Source organism: Pyrgilauda ruficollis, unplaced genomic scaffold, assembly GCF_017590135.1.
Source record: "Pyrgilauda ruficollis isolate IOZ18807 unplaced genomic scaffold, ASM1759013v1 scaffold97, whole genome shotgun sequence".
Lineage (NCBI taxonomy): Eukaryota > Metazoa > Chordata > Aves > Passeriformes > Passeridae > Pyrgilauda > Pyrgilauda ruficollis.
The window spans coordinates 2621095-2644225 of record NW_024531821.1 but is presented as its reverse complement, the minus strand read 5'-3'; the positions used below and the strand labels follow the sequence as shown (position 1 = coordinate 2644225).

The following is a 23131-nucleotide window of genomic DNA, read 5'->3' as shown; positions in this document are numbered from 1 at the left end:
CTGTGTCACTGTGGTGGTGAAGCCCTGCAGGAGAGCTTTTCCCTCGGTGCTGGGCAGTGAGTGCTCCCTGCCAGGAGCACAGATTTCCCAGGACTCTGGGGGAAGCACTGGCATTAATTGCAATCTGTGCCCCCAGCTGCTCCAGCTGCAGCAGGAGCGCTCCCGAGTGCCAGGAATTGTGTCCTCCCTGTGGAAAACACATCCCCAGCTCTCAGTCCTGCAGCCAGCAGAGCCCTGCAACCCAACACCTCCAGCCTGGGCTCCTTCTCTCCCCTGAACCTGGAAAGATCTGCAGTGCTTTGTATCCCAGCCTGCTGAGCCCTCGGAACTGACTCATGTTTTCCCTCATTTGGGAATGATTCAAGAACTTCCTCTGGCCTGACCACAGCTGACTCACCCCGGGTGACTTCAGAAATTCAAACCAAATTGAGATTGGTGGAGAAAAAGCAAAACTAAAGTCAAATTGTAACTACTGATGTGACAAAGTGTTCCTGCCTCCAGTCTGCAGGCAGAAGAGGATTCATCTGCTCTGTCGCTGGTCCAAGCCTGCATCCACCAGCCAGTTTGATTTCATTCTGAGGGGAAAATATCATGAGTATCAGGAATCCCTTTTATATTAAATTTATCCCCTAGAGGAAAACCCTTTGCAATGACAAAAAATTCCCTGTACCACAGAGAAACACATTTCCAAACCCCACTCACACAGGGCTAGAAACCCCCGGTGAACACCCAGAGAAACTGTTCCACATTTCCCAATGTCCTAGAGAACAGTGCTTTAACTGCAGAGAGCTGTTTTGTTTGAAGAGCTTACACAGGCATTTAAACCTTTCCTATTTCATGCAGGAGACAGTTGCCAAGTCTGTTCTGTGCCTGCAAGCACAGATGAGCACAGAGGATGCTTTGTGAGGACTGATTATATTCTATTTACCAAATTTTAAACAGCACTGTTTTTTACATCTTTCCTCCTTCGTCTCAGAGAGGACAGGAGGTTTTCTCCTTCCTCCCCTGTTCCTTCCTGCACTGGGGATGTGTTTGGCTGCTTTTATGCAGAATCCTGACTGAGACTTCTCCATTCTCATTAAGGGATAACTTGATTTAATCCTCGTAATTATTTTGGGCCCAGTCCCTCACCTTGCATTGTGTGATTCACCAAGAGAATTTCCTACAGAATTGAGTCCCTTGAAGGGTGCAGCATGAAATTCCAGATCTCAGAACAAACAGAGCACCCCAGACATGCCCTAGACTGAGGCTCAGCAAAGCCCAGGTGCCAGGGCAGCAGGGCAATGCCCGTGCCAGGGGCTCTGCTGTGCCTTATCCAGAGTGCAGAACTCCAGACACGAGGGAGGAGCCCTGGGTGAAGGGCAGATGGCTTGCAAACAGAGGCTGTAATCCTCAATCTTTTCCTCAGAACAAATACAATGGCATGGGTACAGTTAATTTTTTTTCCCTTACAGTTTTCCATCCCCTTTTATTCCAGGAGTTAGGCTGAGCCTAAACAGAGGAAGCCTACAATCTTGCAGCAGAGCAGCCATTACTGGGTGCTTCCTTTTCAGCATCCAGTACCTCTGTTGTGGTTTCATTTCTGTATTTTCTAAACTAGAATGAACTGTGCCTGGAACATGCATTTTTTTAGAGCATTTCTCAGGGTTTTGGAAGCCTAACTTTGCCTACACCCAAGAGAAACAACCACACACTTCCAGCCAGTTGTTCCAGTGAACAGAAATAAATGTAAGCTGGCAAAGGTACCTTTTGCCAGCAGAGTTTGTGCTGCTCAGCACGGTGGTTTCAGCAGCAGTGGGGAAAGAACTGTTAAGAATTAAGTATTATCCAGCTGCAGCAGCACATCCTGGGCACAGCAGCTCGGGCCCTGCTCTGTGATAAGCCCCACATGGAGGATTAGATTAGGGCAATAGAGAGAAATATTGGCTACACCAACATTTCCTCAGAGGGTGGTGACACAGTTGTTGAAGGCTTGCATTTTTCTTTTTGTTATTTGCTGAAGGGTGAGTGGGGACAGTTTCACTGGGCCAGCTCTAGAAAGAGGGTCAAAGGCAAGACCAGCCCCTGGTCCCAGGGAATGCAGTGAAAAGCACAAACAATGCTCTGCAAATCATCAAAATTTGTTCTAATTGCATTCATCTTCTGCCTTTGGAGCTGCTAACAGACAGATGTACAAGAGTCACAGCTGAATGACCCCTGACAGAGATGTTCTCATTGCTGGCATTTGTCATTTTGTGGACTTGTCTGTGACAGGACCAAGGAAAAGGATTTTTGAGAGTTCCCATTCTGATTGCATCAGTCCAGCTCTACACTCCCCAAAACTCCTGGACAAACAACATTTACTGTCTTTTTGCACAGATCACCACGTGTCCTTATCAAATCTCTCATGTCAATCATCTCTGCCAGGGCTTTGTGGAGCAGCTGCCAATCACCCACCCTGCCACCACAAATCCCAGTGCTTCATTGATTCCAGTATCAGAGCCACAGCCTCTTTTGTTCTGGAGGTGATGGGATGTTTTTTCCCTGGCCTGAGTTAAAGAGAGTCTCTGAATGAGGCCAACACAATTTCCAACCATTGACAATCCTGGAAAGGCAACAGAGCAAGCTCTTGGTGTGAAGAATTCTTTCTCTTGATGTGCAAGCCCCTTGCAAATGGTGTTGCTCAAAGTCAGCATGTACAGGATTACCTGGGAGGAGAAATTAAAAATTGACCTGCCTTTACCAAAGGAAGTGACTTGCAAAGGACCAAGCTGGGATTTGCAGGTGAGCTCTGACAGGAATTCAGGCTGAGCCTGGGCACTCCATGAATTGATCCTACTTGGAATTGGATGAGGAAAGGGTGAGAGAATATCCATAAAATACAGGGAGACATCTCTTGCTTGAAATACACTTGGTACAAGAGGTTCCAAGCCCACAAGAAACCAGAAGATGAGGCAAAGACAAGAAGAAAGGTCTGTAAGAGAACACAAGCTAAAACACTGACTGAGAGCAGTCTGGGAGAGAATTTCCTTACACATTCCCCCTCAACCCCTGTGATATTTTAAAGCAATAACAAACCTGTAATTTTTATTCATCACCAGGGCCCCTTCATTATTTCTATCCAGAATGCAAAAATACACAAAGCAGACAGGGACACACAGTCCAAGGTCTACTTTCAAAATCGGAAAGCTGAAAATCCTTGCCTGTGATGACAGCACTTTGCTCCCACCCCACTTAAGAGAGCTGCAGACCTCAGTAAGAGGTGGGACTTATTTTTTGGGTTGGTTTCCTTGGGTTTTGACTGAAAGACAAACTGCATGGCAAAGCTGAGCTTTCAATACTTTTGATTTTTAAGCACGATTTAAATAACTTGACTGCATTGTCATTTATGTCCCACCCCTGCCTTTGGAAGGGCTTTGAAAGTGCCACGAGAGAGGCAGAGGGACCAGGGGAGTGTGGAACCCTGCAGTGCCTCCACCACAGACTGAGCTCCCAGCAAGACCCAGGTACAACACCTACAAGTTCTGAGTGACATGGAAAAGCAGACAAGGATGTGAGACGAGAGTTACTTGCTTTTACTCAGGTAAACCACGAAGGCAAGCTGCCCTCAGGAGGGACAGCCTGGTACAGGCCCTTTTGAAATCTCCCTAGAAAATCCCAGCACAAATTTTGCTCTCTTTTAGGGACCACCTGCAGTGCTGGGCTCTGCTCTGCAGCCAGTCCATTTCCAGTTGTTGGATGTCACACAATGTCGAGCTGGAAAACACATTTGTCTCCACCAGTCAATTTACTGAAATCCATGCAATTGTTGAAGTCAAACAATTAGCAAGAAAGCTGAATGTCTCAGTAACTCTTCATTTAAGGAGAGAAATTAGTTTGTAATTTATGGAATAACTTGATGCATCTGAAAGACCAATTTTCTGGTCCCTGTGTCATTGTCAAGGGTAACATTCAGCACTTACACAGCACTTCATCCTCAAGTTGTTTTTAAACCTTCACTATAATTAAACCACATCACTCTTGTGTGAATGAAATGTTATTGTCCATTTTTCACAGCCAGCAGAGCTGAGGCTCCACGTAAGTGCCAAAGAGAAGGACACAGTGACACAGGCAGTTGGCAGCTGCTCCTCCAGCTCAGAAGTACAAAGGATCCAAATGATTCCCAGTCAATTCCATTTCCTCCATTGTCCTGTCCCCTTGAGCTCTGTCAGCAACCAACCCAGATGAGAACAGACTGTGGAGGATTCCCCCTCCTCTAATTAAGGTGTTCTACCCTTCCTGCTATTCCTATTTGAAATAGGATGCATCTCCAGGGACCACAGTGAGGAAAGGTCACACCTCACCAGTTGGGCACTCTTGGTGTGAACAGGGCTTGGCTGCAGACATAGAATAACCTCAGAAACACCACCAGGAACTAAAAAAGTTGCTCTGACATATTTATGGCTAAAGAGACTTCTGTAATTTCTCAGAAGACTTTAATGAGAAATTCCCTATTAATTACCAAGCAGCCTTGCCCACAGCTGAGTTTGGCCTCCCCATCTGTCCTGGCTGCAGTGATGATGCCCATTTTCTCTGAATGGGGAAATCCACGGAGATAGAGTGTGGCTGCCAGCAGCACCTGCAGCTGCAGGGGCTGCAGAAGAAGGCAGGAACCAGCCAGAGGAGGAGACAAGGCAGGAAGTGCCTTCAGACTCCATTTCCTTACAATTACCAAGTGAGGTCTCAGCAGGGAGACAGTGCCAGTCCTTCACCCCAAGGGCTCGCAATTACCATCGTTAAAACAACCCCAGCTCTGGAAATCTCTTTCAATCAATTCTCCATATGGACATTAGATTAAGCCCCACTCATTGACTTCATCTCTTGTTCACAAGAAATGCAGCACATAATTGACTTTTCAGATTGCAGGGCAGAATTCTGGGGCACGTGAGAGCGCAGTGAGGTTTCCCAAATCCTTTAATGCTCATCCCTAAACCCAACAAAATGAGCTCCGTGTTCATAGGGCTACAGAAATCAGTTACCAACATTACAGGAAGGACTGATGATTTTCTCACCCCAAACTAACTTTCTGTAATAATTCACTAACAAATTTCAATCCAGCTTAAATATAATTAACAATTGTTGGAAGAGCATTACTTTCCCAATCTGTTAGAGGAGCAGTAAGTTTGCAGCACACAACCAAGACCCAGATTTACATTTAGTTTATTTTCCTGTATCCCTCTGCATTGCTCACGTACAGTTGTTTTCACTGGTTACACTTTTTGACTTAGAAAGCCTTGAACATTCCCCACCAGCAGATCATGCCTAGAGAACGCTGACTGGTGGATTTATTAGCACTGTGTGAAGCTGTGAACGCTAAACCTGACTCGGGGAGGGTTTGGTGGCCCTGCCCAGGGTCACAGGAAGCAAGCTCAGGAAGCCACCGTGACTGCAGCTGGGATTGAGCAGGGCAGCAGAGCTGTGTGTCCCTGAGCAGAGCCTGCAAAGGCTGCAGTGAGGATATAGGATACAAACCTCAACCTGGAACGTGGGGAGTCCCAAAGCCTCAGTGGGGCTGCTGGAACTGCAGGCTGAGAACCTCCTCTCTAAAGTTCCTCCACCCCAGTGCGGGTATCGGGACAGGGATGTGCTGTCCCACCAAGCCAAGCTGTCCCTGTAAATCCACACGCTCCTCCAGGGCGCTGTGTGCCCACACTGAGAGGGATCAGCTGCAGCAAGGACAGCTCAGGACACCCCTCCAGCCCCTGGGACACCAGCAGCACCACGAATTCCACTGGGCAGTTCCCGGGCCAGCTCCTTGTGGAGCCTGCTGACACAGCCAAGGAGCTGAGGGAAGCTGCAGTCGCGGGTTTGGCCTCTCTGGAAGCCTGGTTACTGCCCATTTCTGAGCACTGCTCCTTAAAGCCCTGCACTGGGCAGTGCTTTTCCATGGCACCGCGCTTCCTGGGATCTGGATGCCCAGAGTGATGCTCCCGCTGCCCAGCACCTAAAAACTCCACACCCCACTCCATTAGTTATCACCTGAAGTGCTCAGACCTGCTGGGACTGTTCACACTTCCAGAGTGGAGTTTCATGACAGAACTAATCAATTCCACTAACGCTGAGTCTACAGGTTCCTCATGTCCCACACAAACAATTCCCTTCCCGTGGGTACCAGGCTCCAGCTGGATCTGCTGCTTCCCCACATCCCCTCACTCTCTCCACCCAAACTCAGCTTCCCCCGCTGCCCATCCCAACAATTTACTGCAACACATCTTTATGAGGCTCGGCATTTTTCCTGCCTTCATTTTAATTGTTTTATTCCCTCCGATTGTCTTCGTTCCTCTCTGTAATTTATAGTTTCTTCTCTCCATTTCTGTCCTTCCTGCCACTTGCTGAACACAGAGAGACTTGTTTTAATCTACAGAGAGTGTGGTAGTGCAATCTGTTTCATTAACTTAATTAGTTTTATTTTGGCAGTTTCTAAAGGTTCCAGGATAGAAAAAAAGACTCCAACCATGCAATCACTCTGCAGACCAGTCTCTGTACAGCAAATCCTGTCTTAAGGAGATTACAGGTTAGATTTGAAATAAATAGAAATTAAATGGTGACCAAAGGTATTTGGGATGGAAAAAAAATATATAGTGAGGGCTTTGTTGTTAAATTTACGAGTTCCATCCTGCATCCACATGCCTGTGTTGGTGAGGTTGAATTTTAGAGTTACCTATGGTACAGTATTTCTGCGTGGCATTATTCTGGGATATAAATGTCCTGACTTACCTCTTTTTAAAAGCACACGCAGCACCTTTCAACATTCAAAGGAGCCGTTTATGTTTTATTTTGATCCCTCAGTAGGGTCAAGCACAGAATCTGCTGTTACTGCAGTGAAGCAGAGAACAAGCCATACACCCACTCTGTTCCCTATGGAGCACAGGAATTGCTGGCGACTCCATGGGATCTAAACCACAACAATTTGCGTTTGAATGTCTTCCACGAGCAACACCTGCTGAAAAGGTGCGTTCCAGCAGAAGACTTGCAGGGAGAAATCTTCCATTTGATGCCCATCCTTTACATAAACCCGAGCTTAACATAACAAAGAGCCTGCTGGGCTGAGCTGCTGGATCCGAGCATCCCATCAGCTCCAGGGCTGAGTAGTTTTAGTTTCTTTCTGTGTTAGTCGGGAATTTCTTGTAGGCTCAGGATTTACGGCCCCGTTCCCTGCTCAGCAACCACAGGGAAGGGACTGAGCGTCCTGGGCGCACAGAATGGAAATACCCCCACAGGATAAACCGCTCTGCTCTGTAGCCAAGGCCAGGGCCCCTCTGGCCTCCCCCCGTGCCTGAAGGTGTCTGGGGCCGGCTCTGGTGAACCCCGGCTGGGTCCGAGTGCCCTGAGGGCAGAGCCGGAGCGCTGCCCCGGAGCGCCCAGGGCCGGCCGGCCTTGGGGCAGCAGCTGCGGCGGGAGGAAATCACTCGCTGCCGTTCTCCCTCCCGACCCTGCATTGCCGCCTGGTGTGCCTAATTCGTGGTGCTTAACGCTTTAAAATGCCGATTTAGCTCACAAAAGGCAGCAGTTCCTCTGCCTTCCCCGCATCAGGTGAGGGCAGCAGGAGGGTCAGACACTGATCTGTGTGACCGGGGGCAGGGCCAGGGAAGGGCTGGGGCTGGGCCAGGGGAGTTCAGGGTGGATTTTGGGAAAGGTTCTTCCCCAGAGGTGCTGGGCACTGCCCAGGCTCCGCAGGGATGGGCACAGCCTGAGGCTGCCAGAGCTCCAGGAGGGTTCGGACAGCGCTCAGAGATCCCAGGGTGGGGTTGTTGGGGTGTCTGTGCAGGGCCAGGGGTTGAACTGGATGATCCTGTGGCTCCCTTCCAACCCGATCTCTCCTCTCCTCAGTGTCACCCCTCGGGGAGCACGGGGTCCAGCGGATCTCCTGCCCGCACTGCACAACGTACTGTCAGCGCCGGGCTGCGCCCCGGGGAGAGCCGCACCAGGGCGATCCCACGGGGGGTGACCTGACCACGCTGAGGAGCGACGTGATCCCCCTGAGGGGCGACCCGTCCCCCATGGCCGCCCTCCCGCCTTCGCCATCTTCCCCCTCGCGCTCCCCCCCCGGCCCCCCCTCCCGCCCCGCGACAGACACTTAGCGCCGCCAATCATCGGCCTCCCTCGGAAGCGACGCCTCCCTCCACCAATCAGATGGCGGAGCAGCCGGAGCAGCCCCACCCACCCCCTCCCCTGTGGCCTATAAAGCATTAAGCCACGCCCCCTCTTCCCCTTCCCGGCTCTGCACTGAATGAAGCCCCCGCTGGCCAACGAGAAGTTCCCGCGGGGCTGGATGGACAGGTGCGCTGTCCAATAGAAGTGCAGCATTGCGGCGCGCCCGCCAATAGGACGCCGTCTGCGGGCGCGGGGGGCGGGCTCTCCCTCCCCGCGGGCCGTGGCCGTCGCTCCCGCTGCTGGAGGGAGGCGGCGGAGAAAATGGCGGCCATGGCTGCGGAGGCGGCGGCGACTGCGGCGGTGCCGGGGGACGGCGGGGCCGGCGAGGCCGAGCCCGAGATGGAGCCGATCCCGGGTAGCGAGGCCGGCGCGGACCCTCTACCCGCCGTCAGCGAGGCCGTGGAGTCGGCGGTGCCGGATGGCGAGGAGGCCGACGGCGGCAAGGCCGAGGAGCCGCCGCCGGTGCAGCGCGCCCGGAGCCCCGGCGGGACTCGCGAGCCGGACGCGGGAAGGACGGAGGAGCCGCCGCGCAGCCCGGGGGTGGAATCGCCGCGGGCCGAGCCCCGCGCAGCGCCCAGCCCGGGCTGCTCGGAGCCGCCGCAGCCCTGCCCGCCGGCTGCCGGGGGCTCCGCGGGGCCCGGGGAGGAGCCGCCCCGGCCGGAGGAGGAGGAGCCGGATGCTGCCGCCGCCGCCGCGGTGGAGCCCGAGCCGGCCGTGCCCGCGGCCCCGGGCGCAGGGGAGGCGGAGGTGCCGGCGCTGCTGCCCGGCTCCGAGGTGCGGGTCACCCTGGACCACATCATCGAGGACGCCCTGGTGGTCTCGTTCCGGCTGGGAGAGAAGCTTTTTTCCGGGGTCCTCATGGACCTCTCGAAAAGGTGAGAGCTCGGGGGGAGCCGAGCCCGAGCCCCCACCCAGCGCCGAGCCCGGGAGCGCTCCCGGAGCCGCCGGGGGCGGGATGGGGGCGGCCCCGCCGGGAGCCTCGTGGGCTCTGCAGCTTCCCTTCCCTCCCGTCCCAGCCCTGCTCGGGCCACGCAGCTCCTCCTGCCCCCCGTCCTCCCCGGGCAGCGGAGCCGCAGCTCCCGGGCATCCTCTTCCTCCTCTTCCTCCTCCTCGACCCTTCCAGCCGGGGGTGGGCAGGGTCCCTCCCGCCCGGGGAATGGCAAACGGGAGAGCCGCGAGAGGGGCGAGCACATGGGCACAGCCTCTGGGCTTGGCCGGGGCTCCGGCAGCATCGCCGTGTGCCGGGAGCAGCCCCCGAGCCCCGGGCTTGGCCGTGTTCCCCTCTTTGTACAGTCAGAGCTCTGATTGCCCTGTTCCTTCGGGCTGACATTGCCTAGGTAACCTTCTTTTTCAGTACATACTCTTTTCCAGAATAATGGTTTTCCAGCTAGGCTGTTGCAGTTGTTAATTAGTACTGATTGCAATGAACGGGGTGAAGTTTCATGGTTCTTAAATATCCTTGTGTACGGGAGGATTTTTATGTATCTCTGAATAACTTATCAGACAACGGGGTTTGGGGTTTGCTTTTTTCACTGCCTTTCAATAGAGAGAAGCTCTTGGGACACCAGAAATCATGGTATCTTACAAACAATCTAGGTTCTATCAGCAGGTGAAAATACTTCTTCGTCATAGTGGGTTTTTTTCCTAGACGTGTAAGGACTTTGCAAGTTCATGAGAGAAAAGTGATATTTAATCAAGGTTATTATTTAAAATAATCGGTATGCAAAGTATGCAGCACTTTTCTCCCCCAGATTTAAGCTGTGTGTGGACATATGTCTTTTATCACTCCTTTTATGTTGTTAGTAGCTGTTCAGCAACTTCCTGGAATATTAATATTGTTAGTGCTCCCTAAAAGGGAGATCGTGGCTCTTCTGGCGTGGGTCTCAGTGCGTGGTTGGGTTTGACTCAAAAGGCAAACTTGTGTGACCCCCAGGTTTTGGATAATGCCATGGAGTGACGTTTTCAGTCTGTCACTTGATGAGGTGTGAAATGCTGAGCAAAACTCCAGCCACTTGTGGGGTGAAACAGCTTCTCAGATCCGGGCAGTGTAAGGACTTTGCAAGTTCATGAGAGAAAAGTGATATTTAATCAAGGTTATTATTTAAAATAATCGGTATGCAAAGTATGCAGCACTTTTCTCCCCCAGATTTAAGCTGTGTGTGGACATATGTCTTTTATCACTCCTTTTATGTTGTTAGTAGCTGTTCAGCAACTTCCTGGAATATTAATATTGTTGGTGCTCCCTAAAAGGGAGATCTTGGCTCTTCTGGCGTGGGTCTCAGTGTGTGGTTGGGTTTGACTCAAAAAGCAAACTTGTGTGACCCCCAGGTTTTGGATAATGCCATGGAGTGACGTTTTCAGTCTGTCACTTGATGAGGTGTGAAATGCTGAGCAAGACTCCAGCCACTTGTGGGGTGAAACAGCATCTCAGATCCGGGCAGGAGGTGGCACAAACGCGCTGTAATCCTGGGTAACACGAATTCTTTTGTAGGTTTGAAGTTGTCCCAGCAGAATGCCATGCCTGAGCAGGAGGGTGGCAAAGCCTCTGCTGCCAAGAGTGCAGGAAAATACCAACTTCTCCTTTTCTCCTGAAGGGGATCCTGTCCTCCTGAACACACCCTGGCCACGAACATGCCTCGTTTCCCAGGCTCTTGTGCACTGAGGAGCCTCTGGCAGGCAGCAGGTCTGCAGCCCTTTGCAGCAGAAGTCACTTTGCAGGCTGGCTGCTGCTGCTGTGCCTTGCTGGGAGCATCTCCAGCCTCCCTGGGGCAAGCCCAGCTTTGTCCTGGGACAAAGCTTTGCAGTGGGAATTGTGCAGGAGCCATCCAGGGAGGCTGGGGCTGGCCCTCCCAGCTTCTCTTGGCAGTGGAGCCATTTCTTCAGAGGTGCTTCTACATGGGAATGCAGGAGGGGAGGATTAAATTCTCAAGGCTAAGCTCTGCAGAGGGCCTGGACAAGAACTGAGTTTTGAGACATAAAGTCTGTAATATTGGGCTGGTGACAGCAAAACGTTGGGAGATAACAGGAGTCTCTTATCAGATGTCTCAGAGCAGGAAATGCAGTGGGAAACAAGCTCTAGAAATAGTCCAAGAAATTCCTACCTCTAGGAAATCAAAGCATTATTAAAAAAAAGTGTTGTCTGTATGTCAAACAGTTCCATTTTATCACTTCTGTGATGACTAACAGGTGGTATTGTCTAGGTGTCAGCTTTTCCTTGTATCTTTTTATTTCTGTTTGGTGTAGCAGTACGTGGACTTGCAGAACATGAATATTTTCCATGAACTTCCTTCTGTGTCTGTGGCAGGCCCTGGAATTCTTGTCATAAGTTTTTCCACTGGACCAAAAAGAAAAGAGAAGGGCAGGGTTAAATGAAAACCACCAAAATTCCAGGCATTTACATGACAACACTGGGATTTCCAGCATGGGAGGTGGGTGGTTGCTGAAATCTGGCTCATTCAAATGCATGGGAGTAATCTCAATTTTCCTAATGCCAGAGGGATCAATATTTTAAGACTGACAGTTCTTACTAAGTAAAAGTGACAATTTGTATTAGAATTTACTCATTCAGTGGCTTCCAAAAGTGGCTGTGTTCACTGCACATGCTAATGCTGTGTTCACTGTATGGTCAGAGGGAAATAATTCCTATTCCTGTTTGGATCTTAATTTCTCTTTCCCCTCTGCACCCTCCAGAGCAGTGAAGGTGCTACTTCCATACAGTACTAAGAAGAGTAAGTTTAAGTGACTATTTAAAAAACCTGTTCACTGTGTTCTTTTTTGTCTTCACAAGTCATGTTCTGAATTACTTGCACTCCACAATGAAAGAAAAGCAAAAACATCCCTATATATTGTGATTGTAAAGAGTTTTTTGGTCGTTTTATCTCTTTTTCCATTGTTGAGCTGGTGCCCTGACTTTGCATTTTGCTCTTGGTGACTTGGATGTTGATATTTGTGTGAAGGGGCTGATTCCCTCTCCCACCCCCTGGAAATGGGATCTCCCTGTAGGAGTTTGTACCACAAGCCCCTGGGTGTTGAGTGGGCTTTATTCCTGCATTTACTGGGGGTGAGGAAGCCCTTCCCTGCCTGCCCCAATGGCAGTCTCCTGTAAGTTTTGCAAACCAGCAGAAAGCAGGAGCCCTCATGTCCTGAGTGCCAGATGCATTTGCTGTGCAGTAAATCCTCATCTGGAGAGGAGCCTGTGCCCACTTTGCTTCCTCTGAAGGCTCATTGCACAAATTAGGGATGTGTTCCTGCTGTTAAACTTCATTAGTGCTGCTGCCATTACCTTTTAAGTGCTTTCCTGCTGCAAGGGTGAGGTTCTGCTGGGGTTCCTGGGGTGGGTGTGCCTGATGGAGTCCTGAGGGGACGGACAGGGAATGGAGCAGAAATGGTTGGGGAAAAACTCAACATATCCAGGGCTGATCCCAAAACCTGGGGATCCTTCCCTGCTCAGGTGAGACCCCAGCTGCAGAGCTGCTCCAGCCCTGGGCCCAGCACAGCAAGGAGCTGGAGAGATCCAGAGGAGGCACCAGGCTGCTGAGGGGATGGAGGAGCATCCTCCCTGTGGAGAGGGGCTGGCAGAGCTGGGAATGCTCATTCTGGAGGGGAGAAGGTTGTGTGGAGACCTCACAGCACCTTCCAGAGTCTGAAGGGGCTGCAGGGAGGCTGGAGGGGGAACTTCATCAGGAATTGAAGTGGCAGGACAAGAGGAATGGCTTTCCTCTGCCAGAGGGCAGGGCTGGATGGGATATTGGGCAGGAATTGTTCACAGGGTGTCCAGAGCAGCTCTGGCTGCCCCTGGATCCCTGGCAGTGCCCAAAGCCAGGCTGGACACTGGGGCTGGGAGCAGCCTGGGGCAGTGGGAGGTGTCCCTGCCATGGCAGGGGTGGCACTGGATGGGATTTAAGGTCCCTTCCAGCCCATCCTGCCTCTGTGGGGTTTAAAGTCCCTGTAGCTGGCATTGCTCACTCCCTGTTTGCTCAGGGGACAGGAGATGTCCATCCCACCTGCTGGCTCAGGGTAAATCCTGCTCTGCACCTGGAGGAAGTAGGTGGGAGGGAAATACCTGTGGAGTGTAGCATTTGTAAATGTTAAAATGCAGGATTAAGAAGTTGTGGTTTTAGTTTGATCTTCTGGAAAAAGGATAATTATTTCTGTGTGTATTTTTTTTTACCTCTCTAAAGATTAGGGGAGGAAGGAGGATTACATTTATGTTCTGTTGTTTTGCCAACAGTCAAGACTTGGCCTTTTTATTGCTTTATCATTTAAGTGAAATTGTCCTTCTAACCCTGCAGATGTGAAGGATGTGTGTCTTGTCTTCTTCTCTAAACCAGTTCCCTTCTGACTTGTGTGTGTTCATAATAGTTCTTGAGAGAGAGAGAGAGAGAAAAAAGTTGTTTTGTGACCTAAGAGCCTTGGTTAGATATCCAGAAGATGTGCAGTGTGTTCCTAGTAACATATGTTTGAAATTATCTCTTTGTTGGGCTTTGGTTATGGAAGATAAGGAAGGAGCTCCTGCACCAAGGTGTGCATGAGCTGTATGATGAAAATAAACTTTTATAGGCAATTTGCAATTCTTACAATCCCAGAAGCAGTTTTCAGGTACAGCACTGACTCTTGAATCCTGTGCTTTTCCCAGTTTGTTAATTCAGCTTCTGCTGCAAAGGAATGATGTGAGAAGGAAAGAGCAGAAGCCTCACTTGAAAAACGTGGTACATTTCCCCTGTTCTTTCATTAATAACCAGGGACAGCAGGTGCTCATCCTTGCCTGGGGAAGGACTGGGCTTTGGAGGAGGCCTGATGTTCTGGGATGTTCTGTGATTCTCAGCAGTAAAGAAATGTCTGTGGCTCAGGCTTGTGTGTTTTGGTTTATTTTATTTTAAAACTTGCACTCAGTCCCCAAGGTGTCCCCACACCCCATCACCTGCCCTCTTTGAGTTTCTCAGGAGCCCAGAGGAGCTTGGTGAAATTCTGGCATTGAGGGAGCAGCCCCAACAATTGTTTGACGTTTGTTTCTGTTATCCCCAGAATGTGGGGAGCTCAGGTGTGATGGGAGTGTGGTTCAGAGAGTAACTCAGGTGTCTTTAGCTTGTGACTGAGAGAGCTTTTGTTGAAGGTTTTGTCAAGTGTAGCCTCATTTAGAGGGTAGGGTTGGTGTTGGGGTCTGGGTTGGGCCTCGAGCTCTCCTTTCCTGAGGGAATCTGTGGTCTCCAGCTGTTCTTCGTTGGTCTGGGATGTGACAGATGATGGCTGACCTGTCATTCCTTGTGGAATTCTCTGTGTTCCAGCAGCATGGTCTGTCCTGGCTTTCTGAGGGCTGCTTGGCTTGGTTCAAGGTGTTGAGGCAGGGCAGGGATGAAATTTTCAGCCTGCATTCAGTTTATTTTCTGCTATGGGACTGATGAATCTTGGCCATCTTGACACTTCAGTTTATCCATTATTTAATGGTGTCACTTTCTTCCATATGTCCTGGCTCTGTCATTCTGAAGAGTGTATTCAAGGTAAAATCCTTCAAAATAGATCACAGCAAATGTAGCAGCAAAGTGTCTGCTTCAAATGCAACTGACAGCTAATAATGGCAAGAGATGTAAAAATTAAAAGATATTGCAGTTTAAACAGGCCTTCAGCTTTATGGATGTGCCAGTAAAATTATGGTAATGGTAATTATTAATGGAAAGCCTAAACTCAGAGCATCCTGTCTTTTCTTCATGCTGGGCTGTTCCAAAGAGTCACTCACACTGCAGTCCTTTGCCATGGCTTCAGAGCTCTCAGTGAAATGTGCATTTTCTAGCAATTTAGCCTGGTGTACATTGCTCAGGAGGTGAATAAACCATGGAGTTGCTTTTTTGGCTTCTGGCAATGCTTTTTTCAGGAAGGTGCCTGCACTTAAAGCAATATATTCCATCTTGTGCTTTATCACACCAAGTAAATCCTTCATTAAAAATAGGTTGTTGTATAATCTGTGTTTTCAGTGCAGGTTATTTTGAGGAGTTCTACAAAACTTTGTGTTCAAATAGCTGTGATCTGTGTATTACATGGAATGTTCTAATTTAAAGCCTTGGTTTAGATGCATGAAATACATATCCATAGTTCTTTCAGCATATTATTATACTTCTGGAACTTCCATCCATGCAGTAAAAATGGCTTCAGCTGTTGCTTGTCCTGGCTTTTGCAGAGCACCAAGGTTGATCTTGGGTACAAGAGCAGAAAAGGTAACAGGAGATTTCTGCAGTGCCTTGGTGGTGAAGATGGGTTTTGATCAGTCCTTTACCACAGACTGAACACCTGAACACAAGTTTCTGCTTTGTTGATGTCAGTTCAATGTCCAGAGACAAATGGGAAATAGTTCTGAACCTGTCAGTGGCTTCACTCCTTTGGCAGAGCAAGGGCCTTTTCAATTCTCTCCCTTTTAGTAGAGAAGTCAGATATTGGAGGCTAAAGATGAGAGCTTAAAACTTTAGGTACTAATGTAAAAGACTTTCCCCCAGGGTGTGTTGTTTATGTACTTTGTTTATGTACAAACAGTCATGAGTTAAAATGGGATTTGTTCTGTATCTCTCATGGTTATTTCTGAAAAAATACTCTCTAACTGTTCTGTTTTGCATATAAATGGAACAGTAATATGCATTCATTGTAGTAATTCTGCTGCAGGATTTAGATTTGAAAAAAGTGGCTTTACTTTCCTTAAGTACTTAAGTTTATATGCCTGTAATAGAAAACTCTCTGGCTTTAAATGACAGAGTTTTGGGTTTGGTACCCAAACTGGCTTTTGGATGCCATGGCTGCCTATTAATTAACTTGCAGCTGGCAAACTGGAAATGAAGCCTCCCTGTTTTTACCCTGTTTCTGTCTCTGCACGCCCTGGTCAATTGAAAGCTCCTCTCAGTGTAAATATCATTGCAGTGCCAGAATTGATCAGGCTCTCAGGTCAGTGTAGGTCCTGATGTCCTGTTGCTATTTCTGTCTCCAGCGAAAATGCACATTTTGCAGTGTATCCACAGCAGAGGTGCCATCAGATCCTGCTGATTGCCCTGGTTACTTGAAAAACCTCAGAGAAGTGAGTTTTGTACATCACCCCATCCTCTCTTAGAGATGCATTCTCAAGGCAAATCAGAGCTGGCACCATGGAGAGCTGGCTCTGATTTCCATAGGTAGGAAGCAGCAGGACTCTGCTTCCCAGCACTGCCTTGGACTGGGGGTGAAATACCTGTTTCTGGGTTTGGTTTTTCTACCACTTCCCTTTCAGATCCCTGGCAGTGGCTGGTGCCATTCCTGGGTGTGATGGTCTGAGGTGGGAGTGTTCCACGAGTCAGGAGTGGGCTGGGCAGGGAGCAGCTGGAACTTGGGCACCAGGGGATTTTTATTTTAAGCAAACAGTAATTGCAGTATATCTCTGCTTTCATCCATACTTGAAATCTTGTGGGGTAAGGTGATATTTGAGGTCAGTATATTTAAAAAATTATTTTGTTGCTGGAATAAAGACAAGGCAATTCCTTGTAGAACTTAAACATGGAACATGTGATGAGAGGAGCCTGTTGGGAGTCTCACTGTGGGTGACTGAAATTCTGTTCAGGGCTGATCTAGTGCCAGCCAGGACTGACTGGGGGATCAGTAAATGTCATGATACAACTGAGCTCTGTGCCTTAGAGTTTTTAAATTTTATTTTTTGTAGATGCCTTTTGGTCCTCCTTCATCTCTGTGGCAGATGAACCAAATGTTTTTGCAGCTTTTCTGTCTAACTACTAACACAACTAACTAGTTCAGCCTTGCAGTTGGTGTGACAAAAATTACTGTGGGTGTATGAGAAGTGTTTTTCTTCAAGGTCCACCAACCAGGTGTGTGAAAATAGGCCTTGAAATTCTGGTACATGCAATAAACACTTGTGCTTGCTGCAGAGCTAATTAGATGCTGTGTCATCCCTTGTCCTGAAGAGGTTTAAGCTCAAGTCTTCATTCTGCTGCTTCTCTTAGGAAAAATAAATCCCTCTTTTCTTACCTTGTTCTTTGTCTTTATTCTTTCCTGTAGCCTTTACTGCTTCATTTGCACATTTTTTTCCATTGTTTTCTCTTCTTTGTTTTCCTGCTGTTCTTCCAAGCTGCTGGAGACCTTGGTTAGCCAGGGAGAAAACAGATAATCAGAAATTGTTTCTAGATACAGTCTGCTGTTGGGTGAGGCCAAGAGAAAACACAGTACACTGAGCTGTTGGAGATAATGGTCAGTCTCTTGGTTTACCAAATCTATTTTGTCCATCAGGTGGTCCTGACTAACTGTATGTTCTGTATTAACACATCATTTACAGGAGTAGTGCTGTACAGAACTGGCACAATATCCATGAATGTTCTTTACTTCCCCAGTTCATTCATTCCTAGGTGGACAGGGGTGGGAGAGTCTGGTTTATTTTTTAAGCAGTACCTTTGGTGAGGGATTCTCTGTCTTCAGGGCTTCACTCTGGATTGGTTTTGTGTCTTACTAAAGCAGGTTTGCATCTTGGATAAAAATTACGCTCTGTGGCTTCCTGTTCTTCAGTTCTGGCCTGGGTTTTGTGCTTGAAGGAAGGGAGAGTGGAAGGTGCAGAATGAATCTTTGATTTCCTGGTGTCAGGCATGTGCTGAGCTTTCCATCAGCTTCTTTGTGCCTTTGGAGTGCAGATCGTGCACACCTTGCTGGGGAGGCAATAGAATGAAAACCTGGGAAAAGAGAGATGAAATGCTTGAGTGGGATCCTTCTGGGAACCCTTGCAGTCCTCTTCATCCACCTCTTCCCAGTGACAGCTAATTATTCTGATTTCCTGACACAGAGTCCCATAAATGCCCTCTGGGAGAAGGGCTTGGTCAGGGAATGGCCTGGGAGGGCTGGAAATGCAGTTCCTGAGAGCAGGGTGAGGGATGTTTGTCTGTGTGGGCTTTGGTATCCCACCCCTGTCTAGAGCTCTTGTGCTTTTTGGGATTGGAATTTGCACAGCAGAGATCTTGCCCTGTCTTGTTTTCAGCTCTTAGCATAGATTAACTTTTTACCAAATCCTCTTAATCTTTATCAGGTGGTGAATGATAGGATCTGGATCTTATTTTCTTTTAGGAGCTGCAGTTCTGGATGTAGTAACACTGAAAATATTGCTAATTTAGTTACTGTCAGCTGATAGTTTCTTTTAAAGCCCTACTTGGAATTGAGTGACTTGCTTACAATCCTTTGTGGAGGGAAAAGTATTTGTGGAAAAGCAACTTCTTTACCCTTGATGGACTTGTGGGGCTTTAGGGAATGTAGAACTTGGTTGTGAGCAAGTCCCTTGTGGTTTAATGCCAGACCATAGGCTGGAAAAATGTCTGTACGAGCTGCTGAAATGCAGACTGGGTGGATGATTTAATCTTGGGTGGGTCGTTTGCTTCAATTACAACTTTAGATGTAGAAAGAAGCTTGTGATAAGCAAAAGGACAAACAGGGGGTGGCTTTTGTTGGGGACACTGTAAAGAACCTTCTAGCACACCATGGCTTTTTCAAATCCAATCTTGAGGAAATAAAAGCAACATGTAGGCACTTAGACAAATAAAAGTAAATAAAATTCAATTTAATCAGCTGAGGGGATGCTGCTGTTGAGCATCCACAGTGCAAACCTGAGGACAGATCTTGGGGAGTTGCTCCTTGTCCTGATCTAAAGCAATTCCAGTCTGGAGAAAAGGAGTGAAAGGTTTAAAATCTTGTTTGTTCCTGGAACAGTGAGGGTCAGTTTCCACTGAGTTGAAATAAAGGGTGTTTTGCTGGGAGAAATTCAGACTTGCCTGGGGAGTTTTGGGCTGTAAAGCATCAGGTGCTGAGCTTTTGTGGATGGAGGCACTCCCTGTTCACTGCAAGGATTTAGGCAGCCCAGATTTGTCTCTTAAATCTGGACTGTTCATCCTTTTGTGCTGTGCTAAAAATGGAAGAAAAGTTCCCGAAGATACCTTTTCATGAAGTTGACTTAGTATGGAAAATGAGCCTGGGTAGATTGGGAGTTGTTGGGGTGAGTTTGGGTGTTTATAAGCATTTTCCAGAAGCATAAAGTTAATTCTTATGCTGCTGTCTTGGGGATATTTTTGTTGCATTTTCTGTGCATCTTGTTGATACAAGGGAAACTGATAATAAGTGAAGTTGTGGTTTTTTTGTTCTCCACTGACTTCATTTTGGTGTCTTGCATTTTCAAAGCTTCCCATTAGGCTGGATGTGAAGCTTTAATTTCTCTGGGATTGGTTTTCAGATGCTGGCTACCTAACGCAGACAAGTTTTCAAATGCTTTGTGATAAACGCCGCAAAAATTCCCTCCAAACACTGAAATTTCTTTTCCCTCTCTCTTGAAGGTTTGGCCCCCATGGAATCCCAGTGACCATATTTCCTAAAAGGGAGTACAAGGACAAACCTGAAGCCATGCAGCTCCAAAGCAAACCATTCCAAGAGGAGGCGCAGGTGAAGTGCGAGGCCGACGCCGCGGTCCCTGACGACGCCTCCCTCACGCAGCCCTCAGAGCCCAGCATAGCTAAAAGCCTTTGGACTTCTAAACCACCTCCTCTCTTTCACGAGGGAGCTCCATACCCTCCTCCTTTGTTTATCAGGGACACCTACAACCAGTCAATACCTCAGCCTCCGCCCCGGAAAATCAAGCGGCCCAAGCGGAAAATGTACAGGGAGGAACCCACTTCCATCATGAACGCCATCAAGCTACGGCCCCGGCAGGTCCTGTGTGACAAGTGCAAAAACAGCGTGGTGGCAGAGAAAAAGGAGATCAAGAAAGGTGGCAATGCAAGTGACTCTTCCAAATATGAGGATAGTAAAAAGCGAAGAAACGAGAGCGTGACTACTGTGAATAAAAAACTTAAGACTGACCATAAGGTGGATGGAAAAAGCCAAAACGAAAGCCAGAAAAGGAACGCTGTGGTCAAGGTTTCAAATATTGCCCACAGCAGAAGCAGAGTAGTTAAAGTTTCCGCACAAGCAAATACTTCAAAAGCGCAGTTAAACACAAAAAAAGTTCTCCAGAGCAAAAACATGGATCATGCAAAAGCTCGGGAAGTCTTGAAAATGGCCAAAGAAAAGGCACAAAAGAAGCAGAGTGCAACCTCCTCTTCCAAAAATGCACATTCAAAGGTCCACTTCACGCGGCGTCTTCAGAACACCAGCTCAGGGTCCCTCCCGCCCCGATTGCGCCTAAAGCCCCAGCGGTACCGCAACGAAGAGAATGACTCTTCCCTCAAGACAGGACTTGAGAAAATTCGGAGCGGCAAGATGGCAACTAAGCCCCAGTCTCGCTGCTCCTCCACCCGCTCAGCAGGTGAGGCCCCTTCAGAAACCCAGAGCCCCTCAGAAGGCCCCGAAGAGGCCAGCAGTGAGGTTCAGGACACGAGTGAAGTGCATGTAACTGTTGAGCAGGATGAACAGCAGACACTGGGCAAGAGAGGCAGCAAAAGCAATATAACGGTTTACATGACCCTTAATCAAAAGAAATCTGACTCTTCCAGTGCATCAGTTTGTAGTAGTGATAGCACAGATGATTTGAAATCCACCAACTCTGAGTGTAGCTCTACTGAAAGCTTTGATTTTCCTCCAGGCAGCATGCATGCACCTTCCTCCTCCTCCTCCTCTTCCTCCTCCTCCTCCTCTTCGAAGGAAGAGAAAAAGCTCAGTAATTCCTTGAAAACAGAAGTCTTTTCCAAAAACGTCTCTAAATGTGTCACACCAGATGGCAGGACCGTATGTGTAGGGGACATTGTCTGGGCCAAGATTTATGGCTTCCCTTGGTGGCCGGCCCGTATCCTTACCATAACCGTGAGCCGCAAGGATAGCGGGCTGCTGGTGCGCCAGGAGGCTCGGATCTCGTGGTTCGGCTCCACCACCACGTCCTTCCTTGCTCTTGCACAGCTCTCCCCCTTTTTAGAAAGCTTCCAGTTGCGCTTTAATAAGAAGAGAAAGGGTCTGTACCGCAAGGCCGTCACTGAGGCAGCCAAGGCTGCCAAGCAGCTCACGCCCGAGGTGCGGGCCCTGCTGACGCAGTTTGAGACGTGAACGTGGAGAGTAAGGTAGGCAAGAAACCTGGAGGCTCCACCAAACCCTAGCCAGGTTAGAGAGAAGTGCCAGGAAGAGGTGGCAGAGGCAGGAGTTGCCCTCGGTTGACTGACTGCTCTTTTCACACGAGACTCGCGCCGCGCGCAGCGGGTCGCGACGGTTAAAACCAATTGAACGCGCGATCAAAATTAGCCTAAAAGTCAGGACTGAGGTATTTTTCAAGCGAGATTTTTTTTTAAAGAGAAAGAAAAAAAAAAAACAAACAAAAAAAACCAAACCACCCGATGCATAGGAGCCATAGCCTCAGCTGGAAGGCAGCTGATTTGCAGGGAATTTTTTAGTAGTTTCTACCCAGTATATAAACTAGTTCTGTGTGGCCAAGGGTTGACACGAGGGATGAAAGTAGTAGCTGTGACTTTTTTGTTTTATTAGGTGGCCCATCAGGGAAGTGTAGAAATGTAAGCCTTGTCTAAATGGTCTTTAAAGATTATTTTTAACCAGTCTCTAATGGATTTAGTCTGGCCGGGCCCGGTGGGCTCAAGCTCCCCTCTGCGGGCCGGTTTAAATGGCATTGGAGACGTGCTCCAGGTTGTAAGGAAGAAGAATTTTAGTGACTTAAAGACCAGATTAAATGGGGTTTTATCGTAGTGACCACTTAAACACTCAACCTTTCTATGCACATGGGGCACAACTAAATCACTTCAGGGTCGGAGAAGTCGAGGGATGCCTGTAGCTCTAAGACAAAGCTGAGGAGGCCTCAGTGTTTGGGATCAAGGGCTGTTAATGCTGCATAGGTGTGAATCATTCTGGTCTTTCTTCCTGAAGAAATCTTTCAGGCCGTTTGCCTGGAGGTTTAGCTTAAGAGAGGCTTTGTTTTGAATGTGTAAATAATCAATTGCTGAAATTGGTCAGATTTTCTCCTGACTGGTTGTTCCTAAATTCTTAGGATACGTCCTAGTAAATTACACTTTGTGAATTGTCAGATGTGTAATTGTTGCATTTTGGATGTATCTAACTTTTTTTTTCTTTTTTTTTTTTTCTTTTTTTTTTTTAAACTATTTCCGTTTAAGGTATCTGTTTGCAGGTCAGAAAAATGAGATATGTAATTGTGTAATGCTCTGAAATGTAAAAAAACAAACTGTAAATAAAATTGACTAAATCTGAATTATTTGTGTGTGTTTCTCAAAAAGCTTTGAAACAAATCCAGGATGTCAGAGTATTTATCTGTATGCCGGATTTAGAGGACACCCTTAAAAAGTAAATTGTCCTTTTCCATGCATTCTTAAAGATGAAGTGCTTGATGTAAATACTATTGGTATACTTCAGTCTTAATTTGGAGATGATTAATTCTCTGTCCCTTTTGTTTCAGAACCAGCTCTGTAGAGGGCTTTCTGGAAAGTTGATTAAATTTCTCCCTAAATTAGCTTTTGGGCCATATATTTGAGTAGAGACTGTGGATAATGTCACTTGTGCAGTGGGGAATGTTTCAGTTTCCATCTCAGAGCTGCTCTCCGCTGCCATTGCAGCTTTTCTTGCCTGGTTTTTGCTCACTATTGGGGCATTTTCGTGCAATGCACTTGACTTTTTTTTTTAATGTGAGTTTTGGTCCTTACCTGACCATTTGAATTCCTGTGTCCTCCAACCCATTCCAGCTTCAGCCTTGCAATGCCTTGTGAAGAGTCTCCTGGTGCTCATCCCAAAGCAGTTTTCATCCTGGTTTTTCCAGGATTGCCCGCGTAGGCAGTCGTGACAGATGTAAAAATTGCATCTCAGACTGAAATTAAACAGATGTGAAAAAGGGGGCAAGGATTTAATCGTTGAACCCTGAAAATGTTTTTATTTTAAGGTTTAATTTCATATGTTTATGATGCTGTCTGGTCTTGCCAAAGCATTCAGTTTCTTTTTACCTTTTTTAGTTATTCTGTCATGCCCACAG

At 48.1% G+C, this 23131-nt stretch overlaps 2 protein-coding genes across 7 annotated transcripts in view; one reads left to right on the top strand and one right to left on the bottom strand.

Annotated features, from left to right (window-relative positions):
* The window catches only part of LOC121365583 (E3 ubiquitin/ISG15 ligase TRIM25-like), a 430661-nt gene that overhangs the window by 128992 nt on the left and 278538 nt on the right, over window positions 1-23131 (bottom strand). The window lies entirely within an intron of this gene.
* Window positions 8396-23131, top strand: part of PWWP2A (PWWP domain containing 2A) — a 29809-nt gene continuing 15073 nt past the window's right edge. For 2 of the 5 annotated variants that reach the window (XM_041489896.1, XM_041489897.1), the window contains exons 1-2: window positions 8396-9047; window positions 19497-20464. In XM_041489896.1, the coding sequence (XP_041345830.1) occupies window positions 8434-9047; window positions 19497-20464 (1582 nt within the window). In that variant the 5' untranslated portion in view covers window positions 8396-8433. Of the gene's footprint in view, window positions 9048-19496; window positions 21210-22265; window positions 22445-23131 lie in introns of those variants that run through there. The other 3 variants (XM_041489894.1, XM_041489895.1, XM_041489893.1) reach the window with 3 other exon arrangements.